Source organism: Brassica rapa, chromosome A05 (genome assembly GCF_000309985.2).
Source record: "Brassica rapa cultivar Chiifu-401-42 chromosome A05, CAAS_Brap_v3.01, whole genome shotgun sequence".
NCBI classification, from domain to species: domain Eukaryota; kingdom Viridiplantae; phylum Streptophyta; class Magnoliopsida; order Brassicales; family Brassicaceae; genus Brassica; species Brassica rapa.
This window is the reverse complement of record NC_024799.2, coordinates 12,845,009-12,870,822: the sequence shown is the minus strand read 5'-3', so window position 1 is coordinate 12,870,822 and position 25,814 is coordinate 12,845,009. Positions and strand designations below refer to the sequence as shown.

General features: G+C 30.6%; 1 protein-coding gene and 1 pseudogene across 5 annotated transcripts; one reads left to right on the top strand and one right to left on the bottom strand.

The window, feature by feature from the left end:
* Positions 1-247: 247 nt before the first annotated feature.
* Positions 248-14,203, bottom strand: LOC103868659 (UPF0235 protein C15orf40 homolog). 5 transcript variants are annotated; one of them, XR_004458290.1, is made up of 6 exons: positions 13,974-14,203; positions 13,800-13,888; positions 13,417-13,643; positions 11,112-11,862; positions 10,741-10,836; positions 248-9,983 (listed from the first exon to the last, which is right to left on the bottom strand). XR_004458290.1 is itself a non-coding variant. In XM_009146742.3 (3 exons), the coding sequence occupies exons 1-3, from the start codon at positions 14,140-14,142 to the stop codon at positions 13,512-13,514; spliced, it is 390 nt and encodes a 129-aa protein (XP_009144990.1). In that variant the 5' UTR covers positions 14,143-14,203; the 3' UTR covers positions 13,160-13,511. The 5 variants fall into 5 exon arrangements, 1 of the variants encoding a protein (XP_009144990.1); XR_004458289.1 differs by having other exon boundaries at positions 11,112-11,847; XR_004458291.1 differs by lacking the exon at positions 11,112-11,862.
* LOC103868746 lies at positions 11,195-11,923 on the top strand (annotated as a pseudogene).
* Positions 14,204-25,814: the final 11,611 nt, after the last annotated feature.

Sequence of the window (25,814 nt, the reverse complement as noted above, 5' to 3'; positions counted from 1 at the left end):
GTTTACATAATTAGCGAACAAATATTTCATGCTTGATAAAATTATAAACGTAGACTTACAAATACGTCTACAATTATTAGCTAACAAAATAGTCAAATCAAATATATTATACTTTCATGATTATAACATATTTTTTTTTCAAAATCACTCAAACCCATTAGGATTATTTAACACACACGGTCAAACAAAAAAAATCTTAAAAAAAACTTAATGAACAATACACAAATTCACTTTTAATATATTTTTCTATGTAGACTCCATATTCAGTCTAAGGAGATGTAGACGTTCTTTTCAGTTTACTAGTGTGGACTGTCAAATAGATCTGCTTTTTGGGTTAGTTTTTGCAATTGCAAATTTTACGAGTTACTTTTTATATTTGAAAAAAAATTGTGATTTCATAAAAGTAGACTTCATTTTCAGTCTACACTTTAAACAGGTTAGTTTTTGCTATTGACCAAAATTCACTTAGGATTTGACTTTCAGAATTAGACTTCATATGCAGTCTGTATGTTTGAATTTTTTTTGAAAGAGGTTAGTTTTGCAATTGACCATGTTTGACTTTCAACGAGTAGATTGAAATGAACATCTACAAGTGTGAAGACTTCGCATGAAGTTTCTTTCAAATCCGATGGGTTAGTTTTGCATTTGACCAAAATAAAAAAGTAGACTTTACATGCAGTCTACATTTTTTTTCTAATATTAGAAGACTGCATATGAAGTCTACAATTTAATAAATTTTTGAAATATTTTTAAATTTTTTTGTCAAACACAAAACGAACCTATTCAACGAAATCAAAGTTTTGGTCAAATGCAAAACTGACCTCTTGTAGACTTCTCGAGCAGTCTACATTTTGTAGACATCCGGTGAAGTCTACTTTGAAAAGTCAAAAGTTCGGTCAAATGCAAAATTAACCTCTTTTGCGTAGACGTTTTAGTAAGTCTACCTAAATTTTTGTTTTTGTTGCCAAAGGTAAAGACGTAGACTGCTAGGAAAGTCTCTGTTACCAAAAAATTTCTTTTGGTCAATTGAAAAACTGACTTGTGCGTTGACAAGTAGACTGCATTGTAAGTCTACACATAGGCATAGACATACAAAACAGTCTACTATCGCGACACAGATCTGAAAAATGACGAAAACCATGTAAATAGTTACCTTTTTCCGGTATAAAGCTCATTTCCAACCTTTTCAACCGTCCAAACTCCAAACATAAGCAAAAAAAGCACTTTTGACGATTTACTGATGAAGAAACTCAAAAATATGAAGTTTGTGATTATGAAAATGAAAGTTATGAGAGATTTTTAGATGGAAATGTAGAGAAAATGAAAGAAAATGAAGATTTATTGGTTTAGAATGAGAGATAAGTGGTTGAAAATTAAATTTTAGAGCTTTAAGAGTTCAAAAATAGTGGTTCATGGTGGTTGAAAAAATTGATGATGATGGCATTATTGTAAATAAGAAGAAATTGTTAGGATGTATTTGGTTTTTTGTTAATTTCGAAATTAATAAAAAAATAAATTATAATGGCAATTTTGTAAATAATTTAAAAACATAAGGATAGTATGGAAAATTCATTGATGAATAGTAATGACAAAAAAAAAGGGTTGGTTTTAGGTTTGACTTGAAAAAATGGGTTGGTTTTGAAAAACACCCTAATTTTCATAATTATTTCATTCTTTTTTTTCTCATCTTTTTTTCATTATTTCCTCTCTTTCTGTATGTTTCTTTTAGATATTTTTAAAAATTCACCACCACTTCAAATTCTTGAACGGCCAACACTATCTCGACCACCGCAGTTCTTTTTTACCGCCGCAGCCGCCACTCCTAAACAACCACCTAGCACCTCCTCACACCATAACCGTCACTACTCCTTCACGATGTTTCCGTTCACTCCACCATCACACCTTACACCTACACTTTTGTTGTGCTTCACCCTACGCGGAGACCATCGAGCTGGAGCCCTCACCCACCGACACTGTCGATACTTATTTTTCAAATAAATTTGATATTTAATTTTTTTATATGTAATACATTTTTCATAATTATAATTTTAATTTTAAAAATATGAAGTTTTCTGAAATCCCAATTCATCTGTAATATATCCGTAAAACAGAGGTGTTCATATATCATTCAGAAATCTCAATATGCCGAGTTATGTGTTCCACCGCGATCATCCAGTTGTGTGGTATTATGTTCCTTGTATTATTTGGGAGTAAATAGTAAGTTTGTGAGTGAATCATGCCTTGTTTTTTGAATAACAAAGTTTCTTCTCTAATATGAAGAAAATATGTATTCAACTGCTTGTATTTTTTTTAAACTATTACATGTAGATGTATGTCTGTGTGATTTTCTATTTACTCGTCATATTTAAGAACATGTATAGTGAATAGACATATATAATGTTTATATATATATACAAATAGATTTGTTTATGATTTGCGAACCTTACTATTGGGGAATATTGTTGAAGATTTCTTAATACACAATGTTATTCAGTCTAGTCGCTGAGTCTTTTTCTTCTTGAAAATGTTAAGCCTTCAGGTGATGTTGCTCTTGAGAGAGCAACATATAGCTGGCCATGAATGAAAACTGGTTTAGGCAAATATAGAATAACTGATTTCAAGTTTTGTCTTTAGCTTTTGTTTACGGTCACTGCCTAGCATACTCTTATTGGAAGTTATCCTGGGAGTAAAACCGTTTTACCAACATGTGTACATGTGACTATTTCACCTTCGATAGTTCATTCTGTTATAAGTCACGATTATTCTTGTCCCATTGCATAGACCTTCTTTTTCGTTGATGTTTCTCAGTAGCATAACTGGGATGCCTACTTTTAAGACAAGCTTATGTTTGGGCAAGCCTTGAAATTCTAAGCAGTTCAAGTACTCTGGGGGATACATTGTTTAATAGTGAAGCCCGATTGAATATGCATTTGCTATGCTGTTGTAGCTAAAGTATTCTTTAGATTATCCAAGGGCTTTAGATAACATATACTTATTTATCTCATCGACTGTTTCGTTTCGGGGTGTGATGATTGTTGTTTCAGTTAAATAGTCGACATTTGTCTTGGAACCATTATACAACACATATGCTTCCTTTGCGATTTGATGGAGTGGATTTCTGGCAGGCTGCATCATAAAGCATTTCTCAACAGCCACAATCTCCTCTTGGTTGTCTTCGTTGTCTATAAAGTTTGTATTTTTTTGGTGTAGTTCCATATTCGAAACTTACTATTCTGCAAAAGAAAAAAAATCTGACTATTATAGTAGAATGTTCTCATGTAGGACGTACACATTGCATTCATTTCACAAATCTGATTTGATGGAACTTTTTTTGAACATTATGAATAGTGTATTCATATGTCAAAAATGAAGTTTTATTTGAATGAAAAATGGAGGTCTAATGTGCGTGATTTAAAAAAAACTTGTATAAAGTAGCAAATACACACATTGGACATTTGATCTTGGATTTGAGTTTTTTGATTTGTTAGTTGGACTTCATGTTCATTAACTTAATCTTATAAACCAAATATATGTTGATCTTTTATATTGATAAAATATTAAAAAAATTCATTTAAAAGTATATTATTTAGTTTGAATTGGTCAAACAATAATAATTTTACTCTTTAATTTCTTAGTCAAAATGTGGAATAAATTCACATAATAATTGACAAGAATTAAAAACTTCATTAGTGCACCATGGAGGTTTCATTTTTTGTGCTTCTCATTATTTTTCTATAAAACGGCTTGCTAGCATTATAGAAAAGAACACACATTCATACAATCAAGAAACAATTCTTCCACTCAGAATAGTTATGCTATTTATTTATTTATTTTGAGTCTGAGAGTACAACACAAAATTAGGTTCGATAAATTCTGTTTTTCGGTGATGGTAAACAGAAACAATGCTGCAGTTGTATTCTATGAATCTGAGCGCTATGAAACCGTCACACTACGGGGTGTTTAAAGATTTAAGGAAAGAGATTAACCATCTCGACTCTGCAATTTTTCTTTATTCTTATATTTCGGTATTGTAATTTTAATTTATGTTTTAATTATTCTTTACAAATATCAGTTGTACTATGGTAGTAAAATAAAGTTCTTACACTCTTAAATCTTTAAATATTGTTTATGCTTTTTCACTAACAATATTGATATTTGTTAAAAGTTTTTTTTTAAGAACATATCCATCAATATCAACAAAAAGATGCTGGATCAGAATTGAAGAAATAGTTATGATGGAAAATCATTTGATTCCATCAGATTATTCTTTATTTTTTAGAATTGTTTTTGAGTTAAAATACTTTAAAATCAATTCCTCTTACTAATTCTGATATTTGTTAGAAGTACTATGAAAATACAGGTATTCAGAAGGAGAGAGAGTTATGATCATGGATCGCTAGTTGTTGACTGCCCTGATCCGAATCATACTATGGGTTTGTTGAGTGTTTTAATTTGATTTTATTAAATTGCAGAACTTAACAAAAATATATAAAAAAAAAAACAAGTCTGCCGGTTTAAGTATTTGATTTTGGTTTGACTTGTTTAAAGCATTGGTTTAGTTTATACTGTTTTCAACTCGTAAAAATGTTTTCTGAAAAAAAATGCATTCCTTTTTTGCAAAAATAATACTATCTCTCGAAGGTGATTAAGAAAACGTTACTAGTCATTGTGCATGTTAATGCTTTGACTTGCTTTACCGATTTTAAGGTTCTGGTTCATATGGTTTTTTTTTTTCGGTTCTTTAGTCATTTTTATTAACTGCATATTTAATTTATTAATTTTATATGAGCTGGTTAATATTAATTTAGATTGACTGCATGCAATCGCTTGTACTTAACGGCTAAACTGAACATATGTATATGTTGAACATTTGAGAGAACGGGTATGTATGGTGAGTCGACATCTCAATTTGAGAATGGTCTGCCACTTACAATCTCGTGTCATATAGATTGGAATTTTGGTTTATTGAAATGTCTATATTCTATTAACACATAAGTGTTATTGGTTACAAGTCTAGTGAGTCGACGCACCAAATTTATTTTGGTAGTGGTCTGCCACGTCTGATTGTACCAAATTCTGATGTTTATCGGATTGTATGTTAGTGCCTAGTGCTATATGCATAGGACTAATGACAGAAAATCGATGACCTCGGTTATTTTGATCCCATGAAAAAAAAATACAAAATTCCAGACCAATATTGACTGAAATTAATGTGTATTGTAGTTTCTAAACTCAATATAACTTAGAATAATCATATAGAATGGTGGTTTTGATGGCACAAATAATATCTTGTAATGATATGTATATTTGTTAAAAAGCAAAGTATGTGTTTAGAAAAATTCAAAACATACAAGTTAGATTTATTAATCAACTTGAGAAAACTATGAAAATAGTTGTATGTAAAATGTGAATTTCTAAGATTAAAATATATTTTTTAAGAAAATTAAAATAATTTTCGAAGCACTGTAAGACTTCGGTCTATACCTAGTTCCTATGATGATTAAACAATGCTACATGTAAGGAATAGAAGATAAGCATTAGCTTTTAATGATTTATGTCCATTGTTTTGAGATATGAATGGAGTAGTACATGATACTCCTCTAAACAAAACTAATGGCAAATCACCTAGTGAATGTGAAATGGGACCGTTTCTAGGATAAAGAAGGAAATGTTATATTCTCCAAGTTCACTCATGATTAACCAGGGCTGTTCACAGCCAAAATGAACACAATAGAGAACCTAGTTTCTGTGAGAGAATGAAGCTGTGTTATAGCTATTGTATAGGTTTACACCAAAGCCCGGGAGGTTCAAGACATCATGGCCACTTCCTGGCCGAGTAAATCCGATAGCTAATAACAATGACTGGTTCAAGGCTGAAAAATTGCTACTAACTCATCATGCAGTGAATTTCTCGTTTGTACTCTCAAAAGTTCTTAGTTGAGCCTTGTCGATTCTTGTCTAGGAGGTCAAGTTTATTGGAACTATTTTTTGAACATTGTGAATAGTATATTCATATGTCAAAAATGAAGTTTTATTTGAATGAGAAATGGAGGTCTAATGTGTGTGATTTGAAAAAACTTGTATAAAGTAGCAAATACACACATTGGATATTTGATCTTGGATTTGGGTTTTTTTTTATTTGTCAGTTGGACTTCATGTTCATTAACTTAATCTTATAAACCAAATATATGTTGATCTTTTATATTGATGAAATATATTAAAAAATCATTTAAAAGTATATTATTTAGTTTGAATTGGTCAAACAATAATAATTTTACTCTTTAATTTCTTGGTCAAAATGTGGAATAAATTCACATAATTATTGACAATAATTAAAAACTGCATTAGTGCACCATGGAGGTTTCATTTTTTGTGTTGAAAAATAAAACTTGTGATTCTCATTATTTTTCTATAAAAGGGCTTGCTAGCATTATAGAAAAGAACACACATTCATACAATCAAGAAACAATTCTTCCACTCAGAATAGTTATGTTAGTATTTTTTCTTTTACTTTGAGTCTGAGAGTACAACAAAAATTAGGTTCGGTAGATTCTGTTTTTTGAGAATAGTAAACATAAACAATGCTGCAGTTGTATCATGAAAATCTGAGCGCTATGAAACCGTCACACTATGAGGCGTTTAAAGATTAAAGGAAAGAGATTAACCATCTCGATTCTATAATTCTTCTTTATTCTTATATTTTGGTATTGTAATTTTAACTTATATTCTTATTATTTTTTTACAAATATCAGTTGCCCTAGTAAAATAAGGTTCCTACATGATTGACCTATTGATGCCATCACTATTTTCTTGTGTTCCCTGTGATATAACGGGAAGTGTAAGCCCACTATTGCTAGGAAAATGATTTTATAACCATGATTCTGAGAAGGAAATAAGCCGTACTTCATATAAAAATGTAATATTATTTGGGTTGATATTTGAAAATAATAAAAATACAAAACTATACATTATTTCAAATATTATGTTTAATGTGTTAACATTTTTTATATTGTAAATTTACTTATTATATTTTTCTTGTTTTTTTTCTTTAATGTAATATTACCATTTCTTATATTTTATTACTTATTATAATTTTCTTGATTTAATGAGACATGTAGCTTCTTTTGGAAGAATGATTTTATGCTGATGTAGACACTTCATAGAGCTTCAAATAGTTATTTTTATTAGTATAGACTAGGTGTTTAAATTTGAAAAATACTTAATAATAAGTGTATTACTAATTAAAAGACTATAATCTCTTATATATTAATTGAGGAGCATTATAACCTTTGAGTGTAGCCACGTGTCATCACCATAATGATTTTCCGAATCCTTAGAAAAATATGTTGGTTCACCTAAATATATATTATACTTTTCATTAAACTAATCATAAAATTAATTAAAAGTGTAAAATTACTATTTTCCTTTATTTCCTTAAATAAAAGGTATATAATTACCAAATATGAATAATATTATATATATATATATGACAATTAATGATTTTAGTAATAAAGATTTGATAACAATTTGTGTTTCCTCCATTATTTTTTGTCTAATAATTAATTATCTTGATAATAAATATTTGATAAATTAAATAATCAAATTAAATATAAATTATAAATTTAGATTTTTTTGTATGGTTTATATTTTTAATTTTAAAAATGGCTATAAACTACTAAAAGTGTTAAAATTCTAATGTTAAAAAATTTATGATCAATGGTTTAACTTTTCTATTATACAAAAAATACATAAATATTTTAATTTCAAAATTTGCAATGAATTTTCAAGAAAATTGATAAATTATAAACTTATTAAAAATCCCACATTGAAAAATTTGTTATCAATGATTTAAAAATTTTGTTATAAAAATATATGAATCATCATAAAACGTATTACTATGAAGTCTCATTTAATAGATAGCCATATTAAAAATATATTATATATCTATGTTAGAATTTAAATTAAATTATATAAAAATAAATAAAGGTGATTATTTAGATTTACTTATCATAAAATGATAGTAAATAAATAAAAGTGATTTGTCGGATTTATGTGTTTGCACCAATTTAATTATATACTTTATAATTAATGTTTCTCAATTATTCAAAAATATATTTATCATTTGTTATTACATAATGTAAAAGAACGTAAAATAAGTAATAGTTTATAAAATAATTTGTATATTGTATATACAACGTTCATTCCGCACGAGATACATATAAATGGTTATTATTCGGCATGTATTTATTTGTTAACTATTATTAGAATACAGAAAAATGTATAGTAGAATTTATATTCACCAAATATAACTGTTTTTATAAATTCATTCTGCACAAGGTGCATGTTATCACTTAGTGATAAATTATTATTTATGTTTTCATTCGATAATTCTTATGTATTATAAACTTTGAAATTTCTTTGTATACTATATTCATGATATAGAAATAAAAATTAGAAATCACTCAATATTCTCTTTTCAATTATAAAATTAATAATTTTACTTGATTAATATTTAGATATGTATTTTTTGTTTTAATTTTTAAATTTCAGACAACAACACGGTATATATGTGAATTATCTTTTTATTTTAAAATATATTTTAGATTTTGGATAATTCTTATAATTGTTATTTTAAAACATTTATCTAAGAAATAGTTAATTTTTTTTTATTTTGTGACTAATTTATATATTTTATTCATTAAGGGTATAAACGATCTAACTATTAACATGAGAGCACGAATGCGAAAAATCATTTCGCAAATAAGAGTATAGATATTATATTTATTTATTCTATTTAATAATTAAATAACTATATTTATTTATATACAATAATAAAATTCACTTAAAAATAAAAGGTAAACTTGCATAAATAATAATCAAGTAAAAGAAAATTTAACTATTCATTATCTTTTTTTTTGTCATCAACAATACAGACTCATACTATTCATTATCATTATCTAAAATATTAATTAATATCTTATTATCCAAAATTAATAAAAATGGATATATGTATATATATTTATATATTTATCAAGTTAATATAAATAAAATAGAATTATTAACCAATTGTAGTTGTTAACAATAATCATTATCATTTTTAGTATAAAAATGTTTAGACAAAATATATATTTTATCATATACTTTCATTATGAGTAAAATTTGTTTCTACAAAAGATATACTTACATGTGACAGAAAGAAATTGGTGATAAAATTAACGTCATCGATGAAGATTTTTGGGAGATTTCACCTAACATATAGTTGGAGGCAATATAATTGAAATATGTGATGATTTCGAATAAATAATGTATGTCTAAATTTTTTAAGCTGGTTATACCCGTATATGCGGGCACAACACATAATTTATTTATTATTCGAGAATATGTTAATCAATAGGTAAGAGTATTATATTTAAAACATATTATAAAACTATAATATATATTATTTTCTGTTAAAATTAAGGCTCATTTGGCTCAATATACATAGCAAGTTTCGAAATTGCATGACTGAGCTTATTTTTTAATAATTGGAGAACTTGTAGGTCTAGCAAGGTGGAATGACTGATTTGGCCTCTAAACCATAAGTCTTATCCTATTCCCAAAAAACCTGCAACCGGTTATACTTGGATTATATTTAAATGTTATTTTCTGTTTTCTGAATGAAAGAAACATGGTTTTGTATTTCATAATTAAACCGAAAGGTGGAAAACCAAATTGTATTCCGTTTGCGTAATATAGTTTCCCACTTTGTTGCTATCTACAAATAGTTTCCGCATAGTTAGTAGTTAGCATCCATCTGGTGATCCTCATTTTCTGGATCTAGAGTTGTCAGACGGGTTGACCTGCGTCCACCTGGACAGTCCCGCAGCGGGTCCATCCGCTCACCAGACCGTGCGGGTTTGTCCGCGGCCGGTTGCGGCCTGGATCCTCTTGTCCAAGCCCACCCCGATAAATTCACCTTGTTTGCGGGTCGATCCACGGGTTACCTGCACAAACATAATGGAATTTGCATTTTTAACTTACACTTTATTCTTCAAGGCTCGAGAGATACACACAAACATTAAGCAACATACCATTAATCAGACAACACAATTTAGTTTTGAACTTACACACAAGTATTGTTTTAGTTGATTTCTATTAGTGACAACACAATTAGTGAAAGTTTTAGTTGGTTGCTTTCTATGTTGAAAGCATTAGCATCTGTTTATAATATAGTTGCAGTATACCAAAGTTTAAAAAAGTTGCAGTATACCAAAGATTAACAATTCTTTAGCCAAAAACATAGAACATCGTATATACTTTGTTATCAGTCCATATTTCATACAACAAAAACTTCACAAGCAGACAAAATTCTTACCAGAATTAAGCTTATTCTTATTATGACGTGAGAATAAGTTTAAGCAAAGGTAGGAAGCAAATGACCACTGAAGCTTTCAAGTTTCAAGACTAGAAAGTCTTGAATTCAAATTGTAATAGCTATAATTTTAAAACTTTGTTATCAACCAGATTCCACACAACAAAAACTTCACAAGCAGACAAATTCTTACTAAGAACTAAGCACAAATCAAATTTAGAACATGAATCCAATATATCAACGTAAAGAACATGAAAGCAACAAACTGTAATAGTTCAAAAGCAACACCAAATAAATTCCAGTCAACAAACTTAAATTCTAAAAGGAAATACGAAAACCAACAAGCCAAACTCAAACAGGAGACATTACAGTCAAGAGCAGAGACTCACCTTGTATTTGTGACATTTGTCAGCACCAACATCCTCTGTTCCAGAGAAAACTCTTCCCTTTCACTTCATCTATGATCATCAATAGAGATGAGTTCCCTTTACACAAACAAAGAAAAATGAACTCCAATATCAATGAAACCAGTTATAAAATTGTTTTAGAAAAAATGAGCTATATTTAGAAACATAAGGCAAAAAGAGCATAAAAGGAAGCTTGACGAATACATAAGAGTAAATGTACAAACCAAGTTAAATCAGGAAGGGGGCAAGAGACAATAAACAAGCTTAGCATCGATGACAGTTGAAAGAACACATAGAAAGTACGTAAAGAGACATGGAGAGATCAAGTGATAGAAGCATATAAGAGAGAGTACCAGCTTGATTGTGCTTGCAACAACTTAGCATCGATGACCATGTTGTTTTTGTTGCTTGATTGTTCTGTATTGGGGAGGTGTAACTGGATAAGCCTAGCTTTGTAATCTCACCCGAAGAAGCTGAATCCGCCGTGAATCAACTCGGCATCTCCGTCTTCCAGCTCCTCCCTTCGCTGGTCTATCCTGCAAAATCCTTCGCTCTACCACCAATCTCAAAATTCCACGTCGGAGCTATCGGGCTCGGATCATCGGGTCGGATCTTCTTAGGCGTCAATGTCGAGTCCCCAGGCCTCCTTCTCCACCACTCGATCCACGTCGAGCAGTTCCTCGTCACCAATCTCACGCTCAACGACGAGCGTCATCTCCGTCACTTCGCCGTCTCCGCCGCGCCGTGGGGACATTGCCGTTAATTACTCCAAGAGATCCGCGACGCGTCAGAGATCAAGCTCATAGTCATCGATCCGAACGCCACCGTAGATTCTGACGCCGATTCGGACGGATTCCTCCGCCTCGGAAGCAGATTGCCGCATAGATTCGGTCCTGAGGATCTTCTCGATAAAGAATTTCCTCTCATCCTCGAGCATCACGATAACAACCTCACGATCTCGGATCTCGATCCGATCTCCAACGGAAACACTGTGGAATTGAAACGTACGGCTCCAACGACAGAGAACAGATCGTAGGCGCCATATTGTTTGTGTCCGTCCCTATCTTCGCGGTGTGTCAGACCCAAAACCTTTTGCAGCCGAAACTGTAGATATCAATATTTTATTCTAATAGGCCTAGTTTCGTCATTATTGAAAAGTGAATAGGACCATCGCTATTTCCCTAATAAAATAAGTTAACGTAGCCATAGAATGCAAAAACCCTAAAATTAATATATATTTCTCCAATTTCTTTTATAATTTTTATGATCATACACTGAATAGTATATGCATGCTAAAATATGATTAATGCAAAATGTTAAATTTCAAAAATGTATCAATATAAATTTTTATTTGATTTTCTCCTTTTAGTTAAAAGTCTCTAGAAAGTTAGATTTACAAGTAATATATTATTTAATTGTAGATGCTGTAAATATTATAACATATTTATTCTTAAAATTTTGATAATACATTGATCAAAATTCTTGTGCTAAATATTTTTTTAGTCAAAATAAACTAATTAACAATTATTTCAAGCATATTTCACCATTTTAATATGACTCATTTATACATATATATTGATTAAACTATTTTTGTCATCAATTGTTTTTTAGCAACCAATTTTTTTATATTTTGTAGCTATTTTTCTTTAAGTATTAGATTTCAACTAACTAGTTTAAAAATATAGAAAATTGTATATATTTATGTAACATTACTTTTACTGTAGTATTTTATTAATTTATAGAGTTATTAATTTATAAAAAGTTTCTTTTTATATTCTATTTTTGGAATACATTTTTATGATAAGAAAATGGTTGATTTCACCTTTTATGTTCATTAAATTGTATAAATTTATCTTTCATATCAGTTTTATTATATTATTAATATATATATGATATATATATCATACAATTTAAATGTGTGTTTGAGAGATAATTTTATTAAATATTATCAAATATTATGAAATTTTAAGAAAAGGTAAAAATGAAATTTACTGTGAATATTAAAAAACAACACAATACTTTATTTATACTTATATAAACTATGTATATATAAATTATTAATTTATGATTTTAAAGGGATTATATATTTACAAGAAATTTTCTAAAAAAGAATTATGATCTCATTACCTTATTGAATTATATCATATTTTGAATCAGGTTTGGAACAGACGAAACTATTAATTTATTATGTTTATTTATTTATGAAGCTTTTAATGTATAAGTTATTTTATGTATGTGTGTGTTTAAATGGTTTTTTCATCTACAAGAATTTTGCTATCATTTCCGAAGGTAAACCACCGCAGAAAGACACTTTTGTCAAGCAAGTCAAATCATTTTCTTCAATCTTCCGTACTCGACTGACTTCGTTTTGGTTAAATAAAAATGTAATCGTACTTGGTAATTGCCAAAAACGTTGTTTTTAGTATTCTTAAAGCTAATAGCTTTCTTTGTATTCAACAAAATAGCAGATAGCCTACTAGTGTACACAACTTTCACTTCAATGAAGTAAAGAAAAGTAAGGATGAACAAAGACATAGAGAAGCAATACTAAATCCCAAGTTAAAAAGTTCACTCTATGGCTTCAGATCAATTAGGAGTATAGACTAAACACAACTTGGTAATAACAAGCAATAGTCTAAAGATATAACCATAGTATACCTGACCAATGATCACAAGTCTGAAAAAATCTTCATCAACCACTTAATCTTCTAGTGCTTCGTTTCCTCCACAAAGTTACAGTCTTGGGGAGACTTTTAAGTAGGTTTTGATGCTTCGGACAGAGCTTGGAAGACTCTTTGTTGGGTCATATCCTCGACAATCACAACTTTATCTCGAGACTTGGATCCTGAACCCAATGAAACTTGTCTTTTTTTCACACCCAACACCTAGCATGTCAGAATAAGAATGTGACTGAGAAACCCCAAACATTACATCACAAAATTAAACTATATGGGTAGTGACTAATCCATGATTCAGCTATATAACGAAAGCTGAAAACTTTTTATGCGAAGAAGAAATGAGAGAGAGAGAGAGAGATTTACAGAGCTCATGTACTCGAGAAGTGCAGCGTTAGCCTCACCATCCCTTGCCGGAGCATCGATCTGAACGCCCACCGCTTCGTCGCTCACATCTCCAGACCAAACCGAGTTAATCAAATCAGTAAATGTCTCGAAATCGCTTTGCACAAAAGAGAAATATAAAGAAAGCAAAATTACCGGTGATGGAGGCAGATTTGGAACCAGGCTTCGCGTGGATGGTGATGGCGACGGAGGAAGGCGTAAGGAGGCGCAAACATGCCGGAAAGCTCGAAGTGTTATCGGCGGTGGGTTTTTCCGTCGTTGATGCGGCCGAATTGCTCTTCTTTCCTCTCTTCGTCGGAGCCATGTTTTTTTATCCGGCGAAGGAGGCTTCCTTTCTTAATCGGTGTTTTTATTTCATAGGCTTTTAGAAGGTCCATTGGGCTTTGGATTTGACAACGGAATCATTATTTTTATAACATTTATTTCTTTCTTGATCTTTGATCATAACTATAAGCATCAACATTATTAATTCTTTTAAAGGTATATCTCGCGTATGTTTCTAAAAAAACATTTTTTTTAACACACTGCAATCCTTGAGATAGAGAGAGAAAGTTGTATTTTCAACTTTTGATTTTCTGAGTATCTCATTTTTCGCTACGGATAATAAACTTGTGAGTAGTTCAGATTTCACTTTCGACCTTAGACTATTTTTCCTTACCTTTCTTCTTCTTATCATCTCTGACTATTCTAATGTTTCACAATCTGTTTTTATCCGTCTGGTTCATACGTGTTCTATTTTTCATTGATTATACTTGGTTGTTCAAGCAAAAGGAAGGTTACCATTTTTAAAATATCTTTTTAGGTTTGATTTAACTGAGATTTTGGGTTTAACTTTGTTTATCTCCTGCTCAAAAGTTGTCAGTTTGGAGTTTTTCCATATAAGAAAAATTTATGATGTTCTGCTTACTAAGCTTCTAAATCTCTTTAAGTGTTTCACCTCTCGCAGTTTATCAAAGCATTATATTGAACTGGATGGTAGAAACAGAGAAAGGAATATGCAAGTGGTTCTTGGTGTCAAATGGATTGATCAACAAACTTGTTTACAACGGAGCCAAAGAATTTCAAGTCGGTATAGTCCTAGTGAAGTTTCATCTGGTTAATTTTTCAAAATGTTGTTTGCTTAGAAGATACGTTGATAATATAGTTTTCACCTGTAAAAAAATATTTAAAATTTATTGGCATTGTTACAAAGAGATGCTGGTGGACTTATCACGTCTTTTCAATTATTTCAGTTATTTTAATTATTTCATTTTCAATCCCGATGAATTCACGTCTTTTTAATTATTTCATTTTCAATCCCGATGAATTCACGTCTTTTCAATTATTTCATTTTCGTTATGATAAATGTTGAACAACTTGTAAATTATGTTCATCCACGGATTGCAACATAATTACTATTCCTCAGACCAATGAGTAACTAGTAGTTATCATATCCTCAATCATATTTGGTTTTGGGTCAAGACAGAATGTTATTGTTAGATTTGTTTTTATCTGCAATGTATATTAGGTTTCTTCACCACATAGCTGTAAGATGGGTCGACAAATGAGGTTGAATATGTTTATTGGATATAAATCTTTGATATGATTAAATAAATACCTAGAGCCATCCAAAAGATATTTAATTAAGACTCGATTTATAGACTAATATTTTAATGAGTTATTTTTCCAACATTAGGAAGATAAAATGATCAGCCGAAAAAAGGAATCAATTATCGTTGATCCTGAGTCTAAAAACAATGTAAAATTAGGCATTCATTTACATAACTTAATAAAGAATAACTCATTGCATTTATGGACCCCAAATCTAGTGATAAAGTTATAGACTAGTTATAAATGCTCCAATAAAAATCGATTGTCTTCGAATGACTACATCAAATTGCTAATTAGTCTAAGGCACACATTAACTATGATTGCTATGTTAGTTCCAAGTATATAAGAATCTTCGTAAATGAAAAGGTGGCCAAACTTAATAAACAAAGGATTTTGAATGATCTGTAAAAGAAAATATTAAACATGACAAAGAAAAAAATTCACGTACATGTGACAATGAAGAGACATCAATAAGTCATATGTACATGTATGCATAGTAAGTGTTACAAAAAAAAAACATGTATGCATAGTACATATGTTTAGAAAACTTTACGTGAAGAGATTTGGTCTCAAGTCAAAATAAACAAAAAAAATATTATTTTATGTCAAAAAGGAACAACGAACCAAAAGTACACTAACCCTAAATATTATAAAAAACTAAACAAGATTATTTTTTACGACTGCACTCAACTTCTATAGATGACACATATGATTGGAATGCATAATATGAAAATTTTGCTTTCGTGGAGAGAAATATGATAATTTGTGTGATTGTACTCTCTTTCTTTTCTATGATGTCTATACCACTAGGTTTTTAAAATTTTTAAGAAGATAACGAACATGCAAATTATAAACAACTACTGCGGTATTATAACTATAAAATAAACAGTGTATCACCATTCTAAAGCCATTTTCATACAATAATGACATCAAAAATAAAAGAGAACGATTATTATTAATTATGAGAAAATATTTAGAAGAATGATAATCTAAGTGTTCTACAAATTTATCTTAGTGAAGATTTCACATACACATTTACCAAGGATTTTCTGGTTACTATTTTGAGCAGTTAGATCATTTTGTTGTACTGTCATCTCAAAGATCTCGAGTGGTGTACTTATGAGAAGAAGTTATATTGTTATATTGGATTACGCCATCTCAAAGCTTGTACTCAGATTACTAATTTTTAAATTTTAAAAAATTCATAAGAACTAATGAATATAATTTAATTTCTAATACATTTACTAGGAAAAATATGTTTATTAATCTCGAGAATATGAGATTTTATATTTCGAAAAGAAGATGTAGATTTTAACTCGCCAAATAAAGGTGAAAGCACAATGGATTAAGTGTTTGATGGAGAAAATAGATAACATTGAAGTAAGATACACTTGTTTAACAAAAAATGATAATAACTGAATAATAATACAAGGTTAATTAAGAAGAATAGTTGAAATAATAAAGCATTCATAGAAAAATCATTGCTCAAGAAATAAAATGGAAAAAACCAACAAGTAATATAAAAGTATACTAAAGATATTTCACAAAAAAAAAAACAGAATTTAAAATATGAAACCAACCCCAATGCCCTCAAAAATCTTTAAAAGAACCACGAAATGCACAAAGAATTGATTGCAAAGAAGTCTGTAATTGATGTAAAGAATGAGAAAGAAGAGATAGAAAACGAGTTTGAAAGTATTGATTATTGGCTTCTTTACCTCAACGCGCCATCATAATTAATAGACTACCTCCACTTTTAAAAACTAATTTCTATTCCGATTTTGCCCATGCTCCTATATCTCGAGCTTGTCTGTAACTTTGTTAGACTCTGTGAAATTCCACATTATTTTACTGTTCATTGCAGCATGCATGTAGCTGTATCAGTTCTCTCTCCTACATATTCTCTACTAAACCGCTCTCTCATCATCTCTCCTACTTGTTTATCATCTTCTCTTCTGCTTTTATTTATTTTCCCTTCACTTACGAAAAACATCCTCTCTGTTTTTAACTTCGATCTCTAATTATTATACAAAACTCTAGCGTTCTACATCCATTTCACTTTTATTTTTCACCATCTATATAATATGTAGCTTTAAATCTCCTTACCAATTGGCGTTTTTTGGCGATTTTAATGACACTGCAATGTTGATTTATTTAGTCAGTGGTGAAATTAAAATACAAGGTACAATATTGTTTTGTTTTCGTTTCCTTAGTCGGCGTTTTCTGGCGATTTTAATTTTTTTTGTTTTTGTTTTTTTTTAAATTAAAACATCTTTATAGTCGAAATAAATAGAGGAGAATGACATCTCAGATTTGTTTGAAATCTTTCTTGCACTACTTTTTCATATTATGTTATTGATCTACCCACCGTGAAAATGATTTTTATCAAACTTGATTAGAACTAGGTGAAAGCTGCGCCAGATCTAGGGTCGAAGCAATTGATGAAGTCTCTTCTTAATATTGGGAAGCTGTTAAAGAGTGAAGCTGAAGACATAGAGGAGGCGAGTGAGTTCGTGATGTTATTTTTTGTTCAAAGCTCTATGTGAAACGAGAATGACGAAGAAGAATAGTTTTAACGACTGAGTTCTTGAAGTTGTTTTCCGATGTGGATAACTTCTATGTTAGTCTTTATTATATCGATTATCTGATATTATTTAGATATCAACAAAATTTGTATCTTATTTCAATATTGGGGATACATGTTTTATAGTTGTTACAAACATATACCCCAAATTGTAAATGGTTAGCAAGTTTTTAAATGGTTATATACATAATTTGTTAGCTGATACATTGTTAGGGACATGTTTTTTAGATGATATTTGATTTATTATTTGATACATATTTTGTTAGCTAATACACAACGTAAGAGTAAAGATTTATTATTTGCTAGTATGTATGCTATTGATTCTTTTCACATCAAACAAATAATTAATTTGTTAACAAAACATGTAGCTGTTACATGGTTTCTTAGATGTTACATGGTTTGGATAGATGACCTGTTAGATGATACATTATTTTGGGTACACAGTTTGTTAATTGATAAGTTAGTTATTATCTGATACATATTTTGTTTGTTGACAAACTATGACTAAAGATCTATTATGCACTAGTATGTATGTTATTGATTCTTTTAACATTAGAAAAATAATTATAACTTGTTAACAACACATGTAATTGTTACATGGTTTCTTAGATGTTACATGGTTTGGATGCATGACCTGTTATATAATACATTGTTTTGAGTACATGGTTTGTAAGTTGATAAGGTAGTTGTTATCTGATACTTAAGTTGTTATCTGATATGATTTTGATGCCAAAATTGAACATTTACTATTATGTATATTATATTTTAACTCTAATTTTAGAGCCCCAAATTTTTGATGATCTTCTCTTCTTTATCTCGTTTTTGGCCACCATCTTTTGAGATTTAGATCTTTTATTTCTAAATATTTGGATCTTTTAAGAATATTTTTTGAGCCCTAAACTTTTGATGAATCGTTTTGGCCACCATTTCTCTAAAATTAGAGTTAAAAGAGGGTTAGACTTTCAGGATGAGTTTATATGGAAGTTTCAATTTGTCAATCAAACTGAATAAATTTGAAAATCAAAATTGTATCATTAAAAAGAAGAAAGAAATTAAGTGTTTTTTACAGTAGAAAAATGCATGTGAAAAATAATGGAGAAAGAAAAAATGAAAAAGAAGCTACATGTTTGCTTTTGTGTAAAATGAAAAAGAAGCAACATGCAAAACAAAAAAGAAGAAGTAAAAGAAAAATAGTGAGGTTGGAGGAAAGAAAATATCAAAAGAAGAAAAATAATCCAGGGAAGAAAGTGTTAGAGGAAGGAAATAATAGCACTCAGACTTCTCTACAACTCTGCAACGAACCGAACGTTGTGTGTCAGACGAAGTAGGGTGCACTCGTCCAATGTCAAAAAAAAATTTGTGTTTTGGGCCTCGGCTGTCACTCAGAGTGTAAATCTCCAATTTGGGCCTCATTTGTGGGTAATCCACTAAATTACCCTTGAAAGTAAGGTAATAAAACAAAATAGGAAAAGATAAATACTCTCTACATTTATTTATTGTATGAAAGAGAATACGAAAATAACATGATGATTATTTCAAGGAAACCCATCGATGAAATTAGAGATTGTTGATTTCAATTTAGGGAATATAAGTATAATACATAATCATATAAAAGAAGATTATCCAATATTGGTGATGTCATGGATAAGAGAATTATCAAGGATAATTTCAAAAATAAAAAATGTGAGTCTAAAATTGCGATGAAATATTCACTTGATAAAACATATGATATTGTAATTTTCAAACTGTTATGATAAAATAAAAATTTATAATGGAAAAGTGATGTGAATCTAAGATAAAGAGACTTGTGATATAACATGATCAAGCACATACAATGTGAAAAGAACTTGTAATTCTTGAAATATCATTGATAAATCATAAAAGGCAATAATGTTTACAAGTTATGAAGATTCAACATGAACTTTATAATAATAAGTGTTATGTATCTAAGTCAAAAGAGGTTTTTAAAATATTACTATGATTGGACATGAACTTTATATTATAAAATATATGTAAAATTAACTCTCAAAAAATGTTTTTAAACGAACGTAATTTATTTAATTTATCTAGATTTAAAATGTATAAAGTACTTAGTATTTCTTACTATTTTATTTAAAATTATTCTTAAAAAGCTTATTTTGTACTAGTTTATTTAATTTATCTAGATTTTTAAATCAGCAACATATATATTATGTGATTGAATTTATATGCATATATTTTGAGAAGTAAAATACTTGAAAATTATCTCTTACACAAGTTTATGTCAATTTATATGTGCAATTATCACATTATCCTTTTGACAATTTCATTTGACTTAGATATACAACATTTTCTTCTTGTAAGATTTTTGTAATCCACATGCATTTATACATTTAAGTAGTTCTTTTAAAAACAGAACTTGTAAAATCTAAAAACAATTACACATGTAATGTAGCTGAAGCAAGGATAAGACCTACTTTTCAAAAAAGTAGGCCACTCTATTGTTTTCTTGGGGGATCCAATTAAACGAGATTGATTCGAAACAACTAAAAAAATGGTATAATGTCCACCACAATATCATACAATTTCAAGGATACACTATTTGTGTTAATCGAACTGATTATTTATTGAGAGTCTGATTCTCATTGAAAGTTGTTGACCCAGCTCCTTGGCCTTGTCCACCACCTCACAAAGTGCCAATCCCTCTGTGACTAACGGTGTACGAAATATGGGAAGCTTGTTGAGAACTTGAGCTGAGAACTATGCTTTTTCAAAGTCCATCTAAACATGCAAGTTGTGAATCTCTGTGCCAGGCCGCATCTGATTTGATCGTGGTAGTATCTAGGCACAATTGTCTCAAGATCTCTATTCTTCTAGTCAAATGAGTTTCCATCAGTTTTCCTCCCAACCACTCTGTTGCTGCTCAAACGTTTTTGAACAATACCTCCTCTACTCCACTTATTTTCACATTAAACACCACGCTATTGAGAGCTGTCTAAATCAACCAAAGAATCCATGGAACCAATTGTCCCGACACAATCCTAGAAGGTGGGAGACAATTTTTATCATAAAGATTCATCAATATAGAGCTTAAATATAAAAATGTCCAGTCTCAACTCCATGCAAAAAAGGGGTGCCTCCCAAACATGTTGCGCAAACAGATATTGAAAAAAATAGATGAGTTATAAATTCAAGATTACCACAGCATTTCCAGTTTTGATTGACATCATTTCATCGTACGAAAGTTTAACTTTGGACACCATATAAAATTCCAAACACTCTTGGACCAGTAAGAAGATGGGAGTTGCTGGTTATTGTTATGATCAAAGCTAGAATCGACTGCCACCATATAGCCATACTTAGCAGTCTAGTCTCTTGATTTTGTACCATGCCAAAAAGATCTATTTGGATCCATAGATTGACTAGGTTTAATGCTTAATATTGTGTTTGCTTCTTTGAGAAACATTTGTGAACTTTGTCCTTGTTCAAGAAGACATAATCTGGAAAAATAGGTCCACCACAACATCATCACATTGATCCTCTGGTGCTGATCTCATTGGATATGATTTCTGCGATAAGTTAAGCCAAGAATCTTTCCAGGCTTTGATAGATATTTTGTTACCCACTACTCATCCCATGTTTTTCAGTAGCAGGTCTTAACCCACCAATATTCTCCTCCAACCGTTAGATTCAGTCTCTTTCAACCACATGGAAAAAGCTATTTTATTGAATGTACTTTTCTAGCAAAACCTTGCCTAAGAGACTTGAATGATTATTGTGTAACCACCAACTATGATTTGCAAGGAAAACATCATTGAAGTACAGAAAGTCCATGAATACGAGTTATCTGTTTAAACTTGATCTGGAGAGTTTGGACCAATACAGCCATGTCATTTTTGGTATTCCAAATTTGTGTTCCACCAAAAACGAATAATAGCGGATTGAATGCAATTGTACAGTGTGATAGGTAACTTGAAGCAAGTCAAAGCATTAGACATAATAGGGGATAAGATGATTTGAGCATCAACATTTTTCCGATGTATACAAAATCTTTGTAGATTACCTGCTGACTTTTTGTTTTATTCTGTAAACTATTGAGGTGAAGATATCCTCTTTCTATGACCAAAGTGTTCTGGTAATCCAAGATTTTTTATACCCCTTATCTTTGAATGTGGTGAATGTCCTTCACAATAGACTTTGCATAGATGATTACCTGCCTGGAGGCTTCTTCATATCTTTGTAGAAGTCATTTAAAGCCTTGATGCTATCGTTATTAGCCTTTATGTAAAAAACATTACAGTCCGCAAGGGTCAGCTTTTTATTTTATGCATCTGAGATCACTGGAGAGAGGGCATAGCTGTCAGTTTCTTCTCTATTTTCTTCTGTTCATGTGAACAAATTTTTAAAGAGTGAAAAAATGACTTTCACTATTTTGTTTTCCTTGAAGACGGTGGCTCCTTCTGCATCCTTAATCACTGTACGAGCATTCGTTCTCCGGCGTCTCTTTTTTCTATGGCATGAAAGTAACATGAGTTTATATCTCCCAGTTTTAACCATAATTAGAGATGACTTCATTGCTTCCAATAGGCTTTCTCAGCCAAGTATGCATCCTTTAATTCAGAGGAGATCCTTTGAATCAGCTCAGTATCATTCAAAAGTCTTGATAGCACATTCTCAAGGTCTGACTTCTTCTGGCCAATTGAGAGTTTGATATTTATCTGCTAGACTTTAGTCCATTCTGAAATCGTGATGCGACTTAGGGTGATTCTTTAGCTCACCGACTTGGACTGGATATTCTTCCACATCAACCTAATCAACGCTTTCACCTCCAAATTATCTTTTAAGCATCTGTCATAACGAAATAGACCGCGTCTCTTTCACTGTCTTGGCTCAAAAATCAAGATAAACAGCTTATGGTCAGGCCCTTCACAAGATATGTAGTGAAATTGATCCATAGGATAATTATCAGCTCAGAAGTATTAGCAACCGCTCTATCAAGTCTGCAGCGTACAAAATGATCACCTTGTTGCCCCTTCCAAGAAAGAGGGTCACCCGAATGTTGTAGTTGAACCTCCCAGAAGAAGGTCCAGAGATCCAAGAAAGATCTTTCTAGGCGTGTAGGATCCCTTGCTTTTTCTTTATTATTTTATGAGGTTGTTAAAGTCCCGTATTACAAACCAAAGTCCATCATGATCCCCATTCAACACAATAAGATGGTTCCATAAAAGTTTAAGAGCAGGCTTGTCCTTATCTACATACACAAAAGAGGCTGAAAAGAGTTTTCTTCAGACTCAGTATAAGCATCAATAACATTAGCATCCGAGTTCAGAACTTTCAGTTTTACATGTTGTTTCCACAGCAAAATCAAATCCCTTTCCCATGACCCGTTGTAGCGACTCTTCGAATCGATTTCTCGACAATCTTCAAGTATATCCAGAGCGAACTTTTGTTCCTTTACTGACATCTTTTTATACTAATCCACTGGAGCATAGCTAATTTGATTGTGCATAGGCAGGCCCGACCCACTACAAAGTACAGCCTAAAGAAAAATAAATATTTGTTGGCTCCAAGTCTCCAACCCATCACCCGTGACCGAAGAAAGTAAGACACAACCGCTAGACTATAAACAACCTTTTGCAAAATTGTTGCCCCTAAATACTTAATCTAATTTGGCCCTAAAAGTCACAGCTTCCCCCGCTTTAGGTCAGGGCTGGCACTGTGCATTGGAGTCCCTTCTGCTCTGGGTTCAATGGAAAGACTGGTTACTCCATCTCGTATTGGGAAAGTCCTACTCTCTGTGATTGTAATAATATTAATTGGTGGGGACGGGGATGCATACTTCTCTTCTCTCCGGTGCAAGCTTGAACTTCGAGTATTTTACTCCTTACTTCTACAATAAAATGAAGAAAAAGTCAGGAATAGATGTTAAAAAAATTATATTTTTTTTTTACAATATGTATTTTTACATGGCTAATTGTATGTTGATGTATCTAGGATAACATCACATACTGGTTAAAATATTATGATAACTAATTATACTGGTTTACATATGATGATAACTAATGAATATGTTTATAAAGAAACAAGTTTTATGTAGTTTATAAAGAGTTTTTTTTTACAACGAACGGCTATTCTATTACTCAAATTTGAGGTGGTCTGGGTAACCAGACCGGAATAGAACAACCAATAAAACAAACCTCTCTATAGAAAGACCTTGCAGTCTTAGCTAAAGAGTCAGAAATCTGATTTTGCGATCGTGGAATATAAGTGATCTTGAAGTCCGAGAAGCATATCTCCAGAGTCTCTATCCTCTCCAATTATGTTGCAAAACTTGGCCAAGCATGAGGCTCCTTAATCATAGCGATCAGCTCCTTACAATTTGTCCCAATGGTCTGGCATGTCGAGTGTTGAAGCATATTCTCCATTGCTGATCGCATTGCTTCTACTTCTGAATGCAAGGCACATTCGCGTTGAATGTAATTTCGTGTCCCCATAAGTTGAATTTTCCCAAAACTATCCATCCAAACCCATCCACACCCGTTGAACTGTGATGTGGATGTTCATGACCCATCTAACATGCATATATTATCACTGTGATCATGTAGCATTGGTGGCACCATCGTGTTTGCACTAAACTAGGCTTGGCATTCACTCTCTGCATAATGAACTAATTCCAATGGTTCCATGTCTATCCCTTAAAGAGTTTTTCATTTCGGGCCTTCCAAATATACCAGAATATCCAAGGATAAGGATCCATGTCTAGTTCTGGCACGACAATGATGTTCTTTCTCCAGAAGAGATAGTTTATATTAGCATAAATACTCGGCAACGGAAAGTTATGTGAACTTATTGGAGTCGCTGATAGGGACCATGCTTGTAAAGATGGCGGGCATTCAAATATGGCATGAGTGACAGATTCTTCTGGTTCTCCACATCGTGGGCAATAGTTATCGATCACACCTCATATTACGCCGTATTAAATTCCTCGTTACTGCAACATGACATGTTATCAATTGACATATTAATTTCACCATTACTACAAGAATTTAAGGATTACTTTATCATTGTATAATTAATATAATCATAACAAGGACATAGTTTAAGCGCTAATTCTTTTACTAATAGACTAGCTTAATACCCTCACAATTGCACAGGATGAATATTATATATATAAATATTTTTTATATATTATTATGTATTTGTATTTATTTACGTATTATCTACATAATTAAAGTAGAGTAAACACATATATCTAAACAACACATTTTTTTTTGCGATGACAAAAAAAAAACAACACATTTTTTTTATTAAAGATATTTTTTGGGTAAATAAATCAAAACAATCATTTTATTTATTTTATATGGTATATAGCTAAATTTCAATGACATGAACATAAATATATAGTATATTTTAATATAAATATTTATTATTAAAAATTCATACTTATATGATAAACACAAAATTTCAAATTTGAGATTTTTTAAAGTAAAATTTAAAATTAAAATATTAAGGTTACAATACTTTTTCAATAAAATTTGGAAAATATCATATTTAAGTATTTTCCTATGTTATATAGTTTAATTTTAAATTGTATTAATATATAATATGAATGTCTAGTAAATGAGATTTCATATTCATATGATTTATGATTATTTGTATCTTGTTATTACCAAGAAATTTAAACCATTGATTACAAAATTTTAGTGTGAGACATTTAACGATTTTAGTAATTTATAGTCATTTTAATGATTCAAAATATATCATATAAGAAAAAATTTAATTTTCTTATTATATGGTTAATGTGGTTGTTTAATATCTTTTAA

What these genes read in the sequence shown, in the direction of transcription:
- LOC103868659 (XM_009146742.3), bottom strand. Translation starts at nt 14,142, where the DNA reads ATGGCTCCGACGAAGAGAGGAAAGAAGAGCAATTCGGCCGCATCAACG. An exon ending in CAAATCTGCCTCCATCACCG is followed by an intron (nt 13,889 to 13,973) that starts GTAATTTTGCTT and finishes TTTGGTCTGGAG; the next exon opens with ATGTGAGCGACGAAGCGGTG. An exon ending in TTCTCGAGTACATGAGCTCT is followed by an intron (nt 13,644 to 13,799) that starts GTAAATCTCTCT and finishes CTGACATGCTAG; the next exon opens with GTGTTGGGTGTGAAAAAAAG.